Raw genomic sequence first — 13,237 nt, 5'->3', positions numbered from 1 at the left:
CTATTTCTTTGTGAGAGTAGCAAGAGAGCCTAATCTTCAACCATATAATGGAGTGGCTAGTACTAATGCTGATGAACTGTTGTGAAATTTCTTTTCAGCTGAGAGAGACTGTCCAAGTTCTTTTGGAAACTACTGACCTAACGAGCTACAATCACCATTAATAAAAGTTTCTTTAGGTCAGGAAATCTTAGCCCAAACAGTGAAAAACATGGGGGCAAAAGATGCTCTGCATATTAAAACTGATGAATAAATGCAACCATACAGTGTCATTGCATTCAAATGGTTACTTGGAAGAGAAGGAAACTGGTGCTTAAACTCTTGAATGCTGCTTAGTTCTAAAACTGTCAATACCAGAAACCATCAAAGGTATTTTAAGAATAACTCTGATTTCTATAACATATAGCTATATTTTACATGGTAAATTCCTTTATGCACAACATATAAACTCACTCCCGTCTACTCCTTTCCTTGACTATTTTAACATCTCCAGTTTTTTATTTTATATCGTATTATCATGAATTTCAAGTTTGACTTCCTTAACGTTTGTTTCACTCTAAAACTTATGATACCATCAACATTAAATGGAATTATGATCACTCTTTAAAATAAATTTCTCTTAAGACTCTTGCAATTATTCAAAGCTCCCTTTTACACACTTGGATTATGAAAAAAATATAGGAAAATACGGCACAGGCAATAGGAGTCCTAAACACTTCTAACAGAGTTTGCTCCTCATTGCTGAAAAAGTCAGTGTTCAGAACTTAAATACCTCCTAAGTACTTCTCTACGGAAAGCCTTGCAATTATATCTTTGTCCTTAGTATCTTAGTACAGGACAATAATTCTGTCACCTGTGTTCATCTATTGCCTCCTATTTCAGCTATCTATAGACTCCTTACACATAAAGTGATATGTAAAGTTTACTCCTCCCCCTCCTTTCATTCCCTGGTTCCCCATAGTAAACCATTAACCTTCAGTATCCAGTTACCTTGTGACAGGACAGCAAAAGTCAGGGTAAGTCAAGCCTCAAACACTTGCATAAAACAAATAGGGCAGATAAACAAGAAATGGTATTTTAGATCAGCTGATAAGAGAGCAGAAAGAACGAAAATAGCCTCAGTACCCTTGTGTTAACCCATGCAAGACAATAAAGTGCCACTAACAAAAGCATGCATTTACACTACAGCTAGGAGAAAAAAAACCCACAAAAATCAGTTTTATAGCTATACCATCATAAACTGGGTCAGCTTAGCATATTTCAGTACCCGGTTTCTGAAATGGCTGCTATACTAACCTTGGCTGGTCAGAATACCCCAGCTAGATTTCCGTTTTGCAGGACACTCCCCTACACTTTCTAGGCGTCTTTTGGGGAGATTCTGGCTCCTCTGAGCAGCAGTGTTTGTTGTCATGATCTGTTTCTCGAGGAAAGCCTGTCTGTCATTGGTGCAGGTACTCTGGTCTGACGAACATCCACAAATGGATTTCTACTACCTTTTTTCTTTTTTCCTTTTGGTTTTTCACAAAGGATCTTGCTGTACCTACTGTAGAATGGCTACAACACTGAAATCCATTCAGTTACATTTACTAGCTTGGACTAGTGACTACGGAGTGGGGGAAGGGAGGGACTGCTCCAGCATTTTCTATTTTTAAAACAGAGAAAGAATCAGCTTAGCTACAGCATGAGTCTTAACTATTTACATGGTTTAAATGGAAAGAAGGTGTTAATTTTTTAATCATTTAGCACACAAAAAGAAACAGATTCTTAAAGCATAAGTATTCAAATACTTTGCTGCTTGAATACCAAGCAGCTTAAAACAGAAAACCAAAATTATTCTATCAGAATGGAAATTCTTTTAAGAATAGTAACAACAATTATTACTGCATCAGGTTTTGCTCGTATGTAATGTGCAGTTAAGACTGATTTTAGAATTCAGGAGAATCCATGAAACTGTGAAGCACTCCTGGTTACCTGTGGTTTGTTTCTTGGGTTTTTTTAATAGGGGGCAAGTTATCCTATAAATGTCAACAGAAACTAAGTCTTGAATAAAAGCATGTTTTGACTAAAAAATAATGGTTATTTTGAAAGTCTGATCCCATTATGAAAGTAAGACTGTAGTCTTGTCAGAAGAAGCACAAGTCAATAGTTTTTAAAAAATAATAACAAAACCAACCAAATAGTGCTAGAATTTTTTGTTCTTTACCATGTATCAGATATCCGCAGAGAGAAGCAATCCAGGATAAAATTCCATCACGGTTAAAGACAGTGATTTCTCTGTAATAATAGCATGTTAAAATGCTGCCTTTATGTCCCTGGCATTTCTTTCTAGTATTTCCTCATTATGCTCTTCTATATATATAAAACTAGCCAGTTGTAAATTTTTAACAAGCATATCAACATTACTGAGTTTCACTAATACTACTTTTTTTAGGTACCTGACAAAATTTAATTCCTAAAATTCTGAAATAATACTCAGATATTTAATGAAACTTTCTATATCCCTCTTGGTTTTCTTTAAGAGAAAATCAGAGGCAAGATTATAGTTAGATAGGGTGAAGGGAAGAAAAAGGAGCAGCTGCAAATTTCACCTTGAAATTACTGCACATAAGAACTGCTGTAGTTGGAATAGTGCTACACTCTTTACAGAACAGAAGCAGGTGGGCTACTGCTCTTCCCATGAGACAGAACAAAACAGCACTCTCACAGACACTAGGCTGCTTTCAGACAACTCTCTTCCTCAGGTTTTATCCAGCTGAATGAATCAGAATATCTCTGAGACTGAAATAAACTCTTCAACGTATCCAGCAATCAGACTCTGCATGTAAATCTGAAACAGAGCTTTCACAAAAGGGCTCATTATAAATGGGACATTATAAATGTATCACTTTAATACTAGAATTATGTGTTACTTTTTAGTGCTTTCTTCCAAGTAAATAAATACTGGAAGAGGAATTAACAGGCAAGCGTACTAGGGATACATACACACATGCCTGTGCAGGAAAATACCAGCATTTTTCTCCTGTCAGAAATAAGCACTGACAGCTTTTGTACTTGCCATGGCTCTGAGGCTCATCTCAGTTCTAAATTTCCATTAGGAATGGAATTCCAGGACTCTCAGAAGAAGGTGGTGAGGATCAAGATCAAGCAAAGCATCTGGAACTGCAGAGCAGGAATTGACATTGGTCTGGCAAGAAAAAACCTACATTTTTTTGTAGGAGTTTCGTGGGTGAGGTTGTCAGCTGAGAATGAATCTGTGTCTTTCTACAGGAGTGGTACAAACCTGGAAGTACTTCATACATATGCTTTCCACATTTATTCCAGCCTCCATTCTCTCTTACTAGCCTGGGAGGTGTGACTGGCAGGAGCAAGGAAACCAGCAGGTACACAGACAGCTGCCATGGCTCCAAGAGGCAGACCCCCACAGGAGTCAGCATCACCTGCTCTCTTGTCCAGACAACTGCACAGGAAGCAATGAGCTACCAATGCAGTTAGACCACTCCCAAAATCCTCCACCTTCAAAGCACGGCTTATAGGTAAAGTATATTTATTCCATAGAGATATTCCATAGATGCTTGCCACTCATTGAGTTACTTTGAATACTCCAGAGGACATTAGTAAAATACACATTTTTGTGCTTTAAAGAAGGCAAAGCTTTGCCAGTTCAGGACTCTAGAAGGAACTTTTCACTAAATTCTGCTAGACCCAACCATTCATCCTCCAGGAAAAACCCATTAAAAAGTCCTATTAAAACAGTTCATAAATACAAATTCAAAAAAAAAAAAAAAAAAAGGTAAAACATCATCAGAAATCATCTGAAATGATGTTCAAAATATACTTGAGATGAAGGAATGAACATGATTAAAACCATAGAGTAAGGCTGAAGACTGTGCTATTTCACTTCCACCTCTGACATGGAACTGCTTAATGAAAGTGAGATCCTTCTCATGCCAACCATCTATGCCCTGGGCTACATTAGCTACAAAATAAAATCAGTGTCCTTCAACTTCATTAGGCAATAAAACTTCTAACCCTCGAAAGTACAGAACTACCCAGGCTTAGTCCTGAGAGTCTGCTCTTCAGATTTTTTTTCTATAGAAGACACTCAATCTGCCCAAAAACCTATAACAGAAGTCTAAGTAGGTGTCCAAGCACATACAAAATACAGCTGACCATTACTTTTCCTGACTTGGCAAACAAGCAATTAGGGGCAGCATTTAGATTACAGTTACTCATGGAAGTTACCTTCAAAAAAGCAGCCAGGGAAGGGGCAGACACTACAGTCTGAGAGCAAGCAAACTAGAAGACTTTACTGATGAGTTTGGCATTCTGACCTAATTTAGCATACAAGCTTTAAATAAAACACTATGTTACATTTCATTAATAATTAGTTCTGTTCAAATTTATAACCCAGAGGAAGAAGTGTTAAAGAAAACTTTCAAAATCTTTTTATTCTAGATTTTTGTCCAAAGAAATGTCAGTACAGTTTCAACACTTCCATGCCAGCACATAGCTCTGAGTTCAAAGGGGCAGCAGTCCTTAACAGGTGGGAATGAAAATAGAAGTACATTTTTGTTCCTCCCTTTCAGCGGGGAACTCATTCTGTTTTCAAGACTGTTTTTATGTCAACAGAGATGCAACTGTGGTAAGACACAAAAAATGTGTTAATAAAAGCAACAATACCAAAACCCCCTTGACCTTTCAACACACGATGCAGTCCAATGCACTACAGTCCAAATTACTATAACAATAATTTGTCTTAGGAAAATTTGGACAAAATTGCACCATTTTCAAATGTCATAGATGAGTATTTTGTGTGCAGCCCTCTCAAACCAGCAAACTGACGACCCACCTTGCTTCCCAAATTGTTCTGTACTTTCAGGTTACTCTGTTTTTATGATCAGGATTATTATGGGGCCACAGTGACTGCATGGAACCTGCCACACTAAATTCTGGAACAGGACTAGAAACTGACTCTTCCTGCTCATGTGATCCACACCCTGCAACCATGAAGCTGAAATGACAGACAGGCTCCCTGTGGCTCAGTGCCAGTACCCCAGGAGTAGCCTGTCATTTGACATAGCCAGAAACGAACCAGAAGAGATCTTGAACATTCTTTCCTGTAGGAGATGCCAAGATGAAGCAAATTTTAGAAGAATTGATGAGCTGTGGTTACTGACAAAAACAGAATCCTACAAGGCCACAGTGGTGTCACTGTTACATCCTGTAGTGCCAGCTCAAGGCCAAGGAACTTAAATGCACCATAAAAGTACAGGGATAAGGCTCTAAGAATAGAACAGAGAAAGGCCTGGAATAACTTTTCATTTGTTTGTTAAACAGATTCTCGTATCAAGCCATACTTCATGGCAAGTATGGTGGTGATCTAAGTCATTAGCAGGCAACCAGAAGCTTAGGCATTATCCAGGTGTCACCAATCAGCCCTCTTGACAAATACCAGCAGATATGTAGATAATGCTTTAATGGTCACTAGTTACTTAAGCATAAAATGACATTTCTTTACACCATTTTAAGCACTAAAAAAGTCTATTACATACTCTTAATACAATCTCATCACTGTTTCTTAGATGGAAATCCAAATTAGTAGTAGTAGTAGTATTTGATGATGAATGATGATGTTAGCAACAGCATGGTTGGATGGCAAGTAATTTTCCTACCTCTTCCCCTGAGATTTTTACAGCTGTTACACCTTGTATCCTTGAATGCTGGGAACAATAACTTAAGGTTAAAAAAATATTTAAACTTCTGTTATGACAAAGGCTTTGTCTCAGGCCTCCCAGAAGTCAAATACGGAACAATGATACATTTATCACATTTCTTGGCTTGTGGATTTGCAACGCGTAACTGCCAGACTCTTCATGCAGACAGGCAGCATTAACATAGAATATTTGCTAATATGTAAACTAAACAAAATCACAGAAGTCATGTGGTTGAACCTACGCAAATCAGTCACCAAGCAGGCCTGAGCTTCAGATATTGACAGAAAGACACACACAGGCATGAAACCAGTAGTCAGCATAGGAATGGAAAAGGGCACCCCAGAGAGACTCTTCAGCCAATTACGGTGAAAGAACAGCCATAAAGAGATTGTATCTTTTGCCAGAAAGACTCCAGACATGGCAGAGGGCAACATCCACTAGTGCAACAGATGCAGCATGCCACAAAGGATTTATGGCCAACCAGCCAGCATGGCTGCAGTCATGAGCAGAGCTCAGTACTTAGGCACGCAACGCAATTCCCCCCAAGCCATCATCATCTAACTGGCAGCAGTTCACTCGCTGTTTGCCTGCATTGCGAAAGTTTAAGAACATCCCCTACGAGAGTGGAATGTGAATAGCAAAACCCTGGCCATAAGAATCCTGTGGCTGAAGGAAGGAACATCAGCTTCAGGGAGCTATGCTATTTTGGTCTTCCCCTGTTGCCATATGCCCCACCAAGGCAAAAAAGACCAGTGCAGGTGGTAAAACTGAGCTTGCTCCGAGCCAATACTGCAGTTTTCTACATACTCCCTTTAGCACCAGTTCTCTTTAAAGCCTTTTAGAGATTTTGCTCCAGGATTGCCTTTCAGTCTTATTGCTATGCACCTTTAAAACCCCAGGTTATAAGCTATATCAGAGTTCATAATACTAATTTTGTACTTGTATTATTTCATAAGCTTATTATTCATTTAACACAGAAAAATGGAGAAATCAATTGATGCAGGTTATTTCCATGTGAGTTTAGAGTGCACACTCCAAGCAAGTGTATGGGACCTAGGTTGGTGACAAGTTAAGGTCCATCTTCAGGAAGAAATACATTTCAAGGAGGCACACCATTTCAAGGAGGAAACCAACCAAAATATGCAGCTGGTGGACCTCAAGGAGGTCCTGAAAAACACAAAAGAGTAAAAAACCCCCACAAACAAATCCACATGTAGGCTATATCAGTTTCTTTCAGGGAGGCAAACATGCAAACATGCTCCAGCATGTGTATTCACTAGAAGTTTCTGTAGCCTCAGAAATTTTCTTTAAGATGAGGGATGTAAAAAATGTAAAATTTGAATTAAAAGTAACATGCTTGCCAACAGGTGTTCCTGCAAGTAAATCAGAGCTCTGGCCATGCCAATTTAGCTGTATCACATATCTCTGAGCAAAACCTCTTTAAGGTAGAATACGTACTTCAGAAAAGAATGGTTCTGAGATTTGTCTGACATGTGGTGTCATTTTCTTCCTTCAAAGCAAGTATCTTATTGGCTTTATTTTGAAGTATGACTCTTCTTTGGCAGTCATTTTCCAAAATAGACAAAGTTATTTGGCATAAAAGAGAAAGTGATGAGCTCCATCTAAAAAGTCCCCCCTTCTAAACTTTCAAAAAAGAATATTCACACTATCTTAAGCATTTTTACACCATTAGCTTACGTGCTGCAAATGAAAAACAAATGCTAAATGTGGTGCCTTACACCAAGTGGTATGGTGAATAGGTATGCCATACAGTATTCCTATCATTGCTAAATGAATCTCTATTGTATCCAGGAAACTAGGAGAGGTCTTGGGTGGCTTTTATTAATAGAACTGTGATCTCTATGGAATGCAAGTTGAGAAAATGCCTCATGCCTGTATTCCCTACCTAACAACTGTTGCTGAGTGGCATTATCAATTGCAACTCATTAGGATAAAATAAAAACGAAAACTTTGTTCTAATCATTCACTACAGTTCAAAACATGATCAAGCCTTCCAAACAGTGGATCTCTGACAGTGAACCACAGCATTATTGACTATTTATGAGCTGTATTTTAAGGACTGGTTTCTAGGGACTACACAAGTAGTGTACAAAAAGAAAAGGAAACAGAAAACTTCATAGTGTTTACCAGTTTCTGGAAGAAGATGGAGACTCCAGTTCTGAACTACCACAATCCTGTCGATGGCTTAATTTAGCCTAACTAGGAGCAGCTAGGGTACTGAACTTTCCTACCGTGCCTGACCAAGGCAGATACAGCAAAGATGGGTAGCTTAGAATTTGCTACAGTCATTCAAGAGTACACTTTTTTAAGCTTAGAAGAAACCAGGGCATATTCACCTCTCCTGTTCTGTAAAACCAGTATGTATTTTAAGAAGTATACTACAAACACAATTTCTGGTAACTTTCACTTACACAGTTATTCATAAAGTGAAAGTTTATACAAATTTTTGTGAAGAGAATCGACATCATTAAAAAATAGAATATTTAAGACAAATCATTTTACATTCTCAGAACTGCTTAGCTTGCCTATCAGACCCCAGGTATCTGTATATGTACATGAATAGCTGTTTGTTGTTTACGTTAACCTCTGCAAATTTATTTTTTTCATAAGAAGGTTCCTCTCTATCACTTTCTGCTTGCAGCTAAATATATTTTGACAATTACTGAGTAACACATTTACTTTTGATAAAACAGACACTTTTTTCCCTTATAAAAAGGTTTATGAGTGGGAACTATGCTTCCTTCTAAAAAGTTATCTGTAGTAACAAAGTATAGACTCTTCCATACAAACTGAGATCTTACCAGTATTTGTTGGCAGAGTTTATGTCTTACAGACCCAAAACATCTGATAATGTATTAACTCTTTAGATTTGATACATAAACTTTGAATCCACCTCATACCACAGCACCACTACCTCACCCTAAAGCAACAGAACTATAGAACTCATCTGAAGCTCCATCCAACCCAGTGCTCATACACACAGAGCACTTTCATGATACGGCCAGTTATAGCAGGAAGAGTCTAAAAGTTGCTTTTGACCCTCCAGTGTTTATCCAGCAACAGCTGTACAAAAGGCTGAGTTGTTAGCTCTTCACAGATCTGGAAATACCATGAGAAGAAATGCTACTGTGCAGATCACTGTCATTACACATAGTCTGCTAAGGAGCTAAATATACCCAAAGTTAATTTTCAAGTTAGTGTATTCTTGTATATCAGTTTGTAGGGCACAGAATTTTAAAATGGAACATATACTTGCTATGACTCTATTCATTAAGAAAGCAATTAATAAAATGTTGACCTCTGCAAAATTTCAAATGCAACGAATATGTAAATGTTCACTTCAACACAATAAATAAAGAAACACTAGGCACAACAACCTATTTACAACACAGCTCTAGTCCCTGATTACAAGGCACTTGGCTCCAAACAACGAATCAGTCCCTTTCAAATCAATGAGGCAAGTGTATATGAGTAAGTGTTTACAAAATTGGCGCCAAAGTTAAAAATAACCCACCAAATGGGACCTTTATAATAGAATGGATCCCCTTTTCATTTAATTTTTTATGGTAGTAATACCACTGACTTCATTAAAAAAAAGAAAGAGTTCAACTCTAATAGCTTATTAGGACACAGGTCTTCAATTCACTTTAAGCAAATGTAAAACACTGCAGAATTCTGTCCTGCATTTGGTGCTATTCAGGCTTTTAACACTGTGAACAGTAGAATAATGTATTTATTTTTATGCAAGCAGTAGATGATACTAATCTGTAGATGCTACAGCTGCTCAGAGGGAAACAATTCAAAACAGGCAAGTAAAATGGAGAAATTGTCTGATACCAAGACAGCATGAAGTTAGCTGAAGGCCAGTACAAAGGACTGAGAGAGGAAAAAGCAAATGCACAGGATAGTGACTTTGTTTTAACATGAAGTTTACAGGCTACAGACTCTCTCCATAATACGTTACTGCTGAGGGGGCAGCATCATTCCAGGAGGTATTACATAGGGTACCATATACATGGCATGTGACACAAGTGTTCCCCTTGTATACAACTAATAGTTCCCCTGGTTACACTGATAAAGTCTCAGCTGGAGCATTCAGTTTAACATGGGAAATTAGACATCAGTAAAGACGTCTGTAAACTATGTACGAACTGGCACAAGTGCAAAGGAGAGCAACTGCAATAACTCCAACTGCTAGAAAATTAAGACTTAGGAGGACAGACTAAGTTAAATCCTTTTTACATTATTCTAGAAAAGAAAAAAAAACAGTAGAATCAGGAAAATGCATGATAATAGTCTTTGAATTGATTAGTCCTCATATGTAGAGAGAAACAACCATATTTCACGTATTTAGTTTGCAGAAATAAAGATTTAGGCCAGTCTTGGGGGAAGTGGGAAGCAGTCTAGTGATGAGAACAGTAAAAACTGCAATTGGTTGCATAAGGATGCTGCAGAAATCACTATTACTAAGCATTTTAAAAACAGGTTAGCCAAACATTTGACAGATAACTCATGTATATTTGATCCTAGAGCATTCAATTTACCTCTGAAGGTACCTTTCACCTATACACAAGAAAAATTTTACTCAGACATCATTTTCACAAAAAAATTAATGTGACTTATAATTAGTAGAGCTTTTATATGCACTTTTTTGGTCTTAGCTGATGCTGAACACTGGTCTAGTTCCTATATTTCAATGCCACATAAACAGTATAATAATTTGTAATTAATTATTGTGACGCTATCCAGCTGTTCACACACTTGAGATCCAAAGGATAGATGGAGTGTAGATTGCTGACTATTGAAACTGAAGAGAAAGTATTCCCAAAAAATTAAGGACCCATTTTGCTACTAACATGCAGCAACAAGACCACACAAGGCAGATGACACAGGTCTTCACCTGTCTCCTTATATTTAATAAAAAGAACAAGTGACAAAGCAAGTCAGCCTTGAAATGTATGATCCCTAGGCCTCAGTTCCTGAACTGACCTCTATCCCTTCAGTTTGACAAAAGGAGTTCCACCAAAAGCTACTGCTCAGTACTTGAAACACCCTCAATTATACAGACTTCATAAAAGAATGGCTTATTTTAATTCAAGGGGTCAATTTAGCAAGTATGAAATAATGCCTGTGCCTAGTAGCACATTATTGCCAAAGGTTCTTTTTTCTTCAAAATTATAGCACTCCGTCCTAGCCAAGCCATTATAATAGAAATAAATAATTTTTTGTTATTAAAAGCAAACCTAAAATACCAGTGCTAACAGAATTTTGAGAGTATGTAATCAGGTTAAAACTAGAAAATGAAAAGAAACATTTCCTCTAATTTGAATTACTTATTGAAACACTATAAACTTCAGTTAGCTAATGATAGATGTTGGGCTAATTTTCTGTTTTGGTGGTTCCTTGTGTTGTTTTTTTTCTGCTAAGGTTTTTCTGCTACTTGAGAAAAAAGAATGGAAAACTAATCAGAAGGATACTCAGTATTTAGTTTTATAATGTAATGTTTCAAGCTGTTTTCATGCTTCATGTTACTTTTTGTACATCTTTTAGATGCTACTTTTAACAGGATATTTTGTTACATGGTGTTATATAAACACCATGGAGGCATCCCTGTATTTCACCAACACCAACAAACCAAATCCCACAACACAGTGTGAGTTCAGACACTAGCATGCCTCCTTCTACAGACATCGAACTAAAGTACTGAAAAGATAAGATAAAATAATAATTTTGAGAAGAATTATTTGCATCCCAAAGGAAAAGGATTGCTGCTGTCATTCACAAAAAATGGATGAAAAGCAGATTATGTAACACTAGCTGAACATGTGCTTACAACTGTTTCAAATCTAGAACCAAACACTGCAAGCTGGACAGTGAAAAATGAAGACACACTGATGTTGAACTGCAAAAAGTACAATTCAAGCACAAAATAGTTGCATTAACTATTTTCTTTTAATAAACCAAGCAGAAAACTAGAAACTCTACCATATGTTTGATTCTTTAAATCAAAAACCTCTGCTACCTGACCAAAACAGTAACCTGCAAGAGTGATAGATTTTAATCTTTTGCATGGGCCAGCTACTAGAATGCTTAATAATACATTTATTTAGGTATAATAGATGAGACTTTTGACAAATTACTGAATTACAGACTCCTGGGTTCAGCAACAGGTAACACTGTAGACACTATTTTACTCTCCACCCTGATGTATGTTACTCATTTCCCTGCAGTTCTTCCCAAGTCTCTTTGCTTCTTTGCCCGGCTTGTGTGTCAGTCTTCCTAAAATGAGCTGCCTTAAAGATGGCCAGCAGTTTCTGGCAAAAATTCCAGATTTCAAGTAATGCCTTCCCCATTCTCTGCACGTATTCCTGCCTGTGTTCTTCCTATCCTACTGCAGTGAATATATATACATACATACACACACTCTCCCACCCATATATATCTGCACATACACTCACACACAAACACACATATGCACAGCAGTTCAAATGGTGTTATTAACAGGTTCAGATGTAAAAACCCTGGGTTTCAGAGATTGTGCAGAAAACACATGATATAAACCCATCTCAAGTAAATCCTCTGCAAAGTAAGCTAATTCCTGCTTTAGGATTTAAGCCTCTCTTTCTGGCTTGCAAATTTTAATGCCCTTACACAAAATGTCTATCTTTAGTCCCAACATAGAAGACTGAAAGAATCTTTTGAGTTTGAAACTGTTTCTGGCTCATTTCTATAGTTTCTCACTTTATGTTTAGCTTGGGCTACTTCTTCACATTCATGGTAGTTAGGGATGAGTAGTAAAGGCAGTAAGAGGCAAGACAAGTCTTCCTGTTCCACTGCCTAACTCAATTTGATGTAATCCCAGAATACAAGGAACAACAATAAAGACAAGTGAGGTAGCAGGAATCCCAAGCTGAGCAAAATCATGGTCCAGTCACGTACCAGCACACCACAATTTAGAAGAAAGAGTGTTCTGTAATGCAAAAGGAAGAATTGAATGAAAATGGTACCTCACTACAGATGAGCTTGGGGCAACAGTTCTGCTGAAGTTCTGCTTGCATGAACAGAAAAAGGAATTTTCACAAGAGCTTTCAACCCAGTAAAATTTGAAAGGTTTCCACAGAGATGCCCAAAACCTGGCCCTGACAAAGGGTTACTAAGGTTCCTGGTATGTACCAAGAGACAACTTATTCAAAGTACATGAGGACTATATCTTCTCAAATAAATTAATGTAAGAAAATTTTACCTTAATCAAGAAATAATTTTCAGAAATATTTGGACTAGTTTCACTAGAATGGTGCAAAATAATATTCTGATATTTCATATGCCAAACATGGAAAATTTCAACTATGCATGGTAAGCTGGGAGTTTACCATTAGGAGCTACTAGGAAAATAGTCCCAGATTGGGAAGTATTCAGCAACCTTATTTATGTACAGCCATCCCAAATATAGGCCTCTCTCCTAACAGAACACTAGCTATGATACTTCAGTTTTATTCTGAACTTAA

The 13,237-nt window shown here is 37.4% G+C and overlaps 1 protein-coding gene across 5 annotated transcripts in view; it reads right to left on the bottom strand.

The window, feature by feature from the left end:
* Positions 1-13,237, bottom strand: part of ASB5 (ankyrin repeat and SOCS box containing 5) — a 40,505-nt gene that overhangs the window by 15,147 nt on the left and 12,121 nt on the right. Inside the window, exon 1 of one of the 5 annotated variants that reach the window (XM_048303906.1) lies at positions 1,294-1,589. The exons of 3 other annotated variants lie outside the window; for them this stretch is intronic. In XM_048303906.1, coding sequence (XP_048159863.1) covers positions 1,294-1,408 — 115 coding nt within the window. In that variant the 5' untranslated portion in view covers positions 1,409-1,589. Of the gene's footprint in view, positions 1-1,293; positions 1,590-13,237 lie in introns of those variants that run through there. One more of the 5 variants, XM_048303909.1, reaches the window with a different exon arrangement.

The sequence above is a fragment of the Corvus hawaiiensis genome, chromosome 5 (genome assembly GCF_020740725.1).
Source record: "Corvus hawaiiensis isolate bCorHaw1 chromosome 5, bCorHaw1.pri.cur, whole genome shotgun sequence".
NCBI lineage: Eukaryota > Metazoa > Chordata > Aves > Passeriformes > Corvidae > Corvus > Corvus hawaiiensis.
The sequence above is the reverse complement of the archived record's forward strand: the minus strand, read 5'-3'. Positions and strand labels throughout refer to the sequence as shown.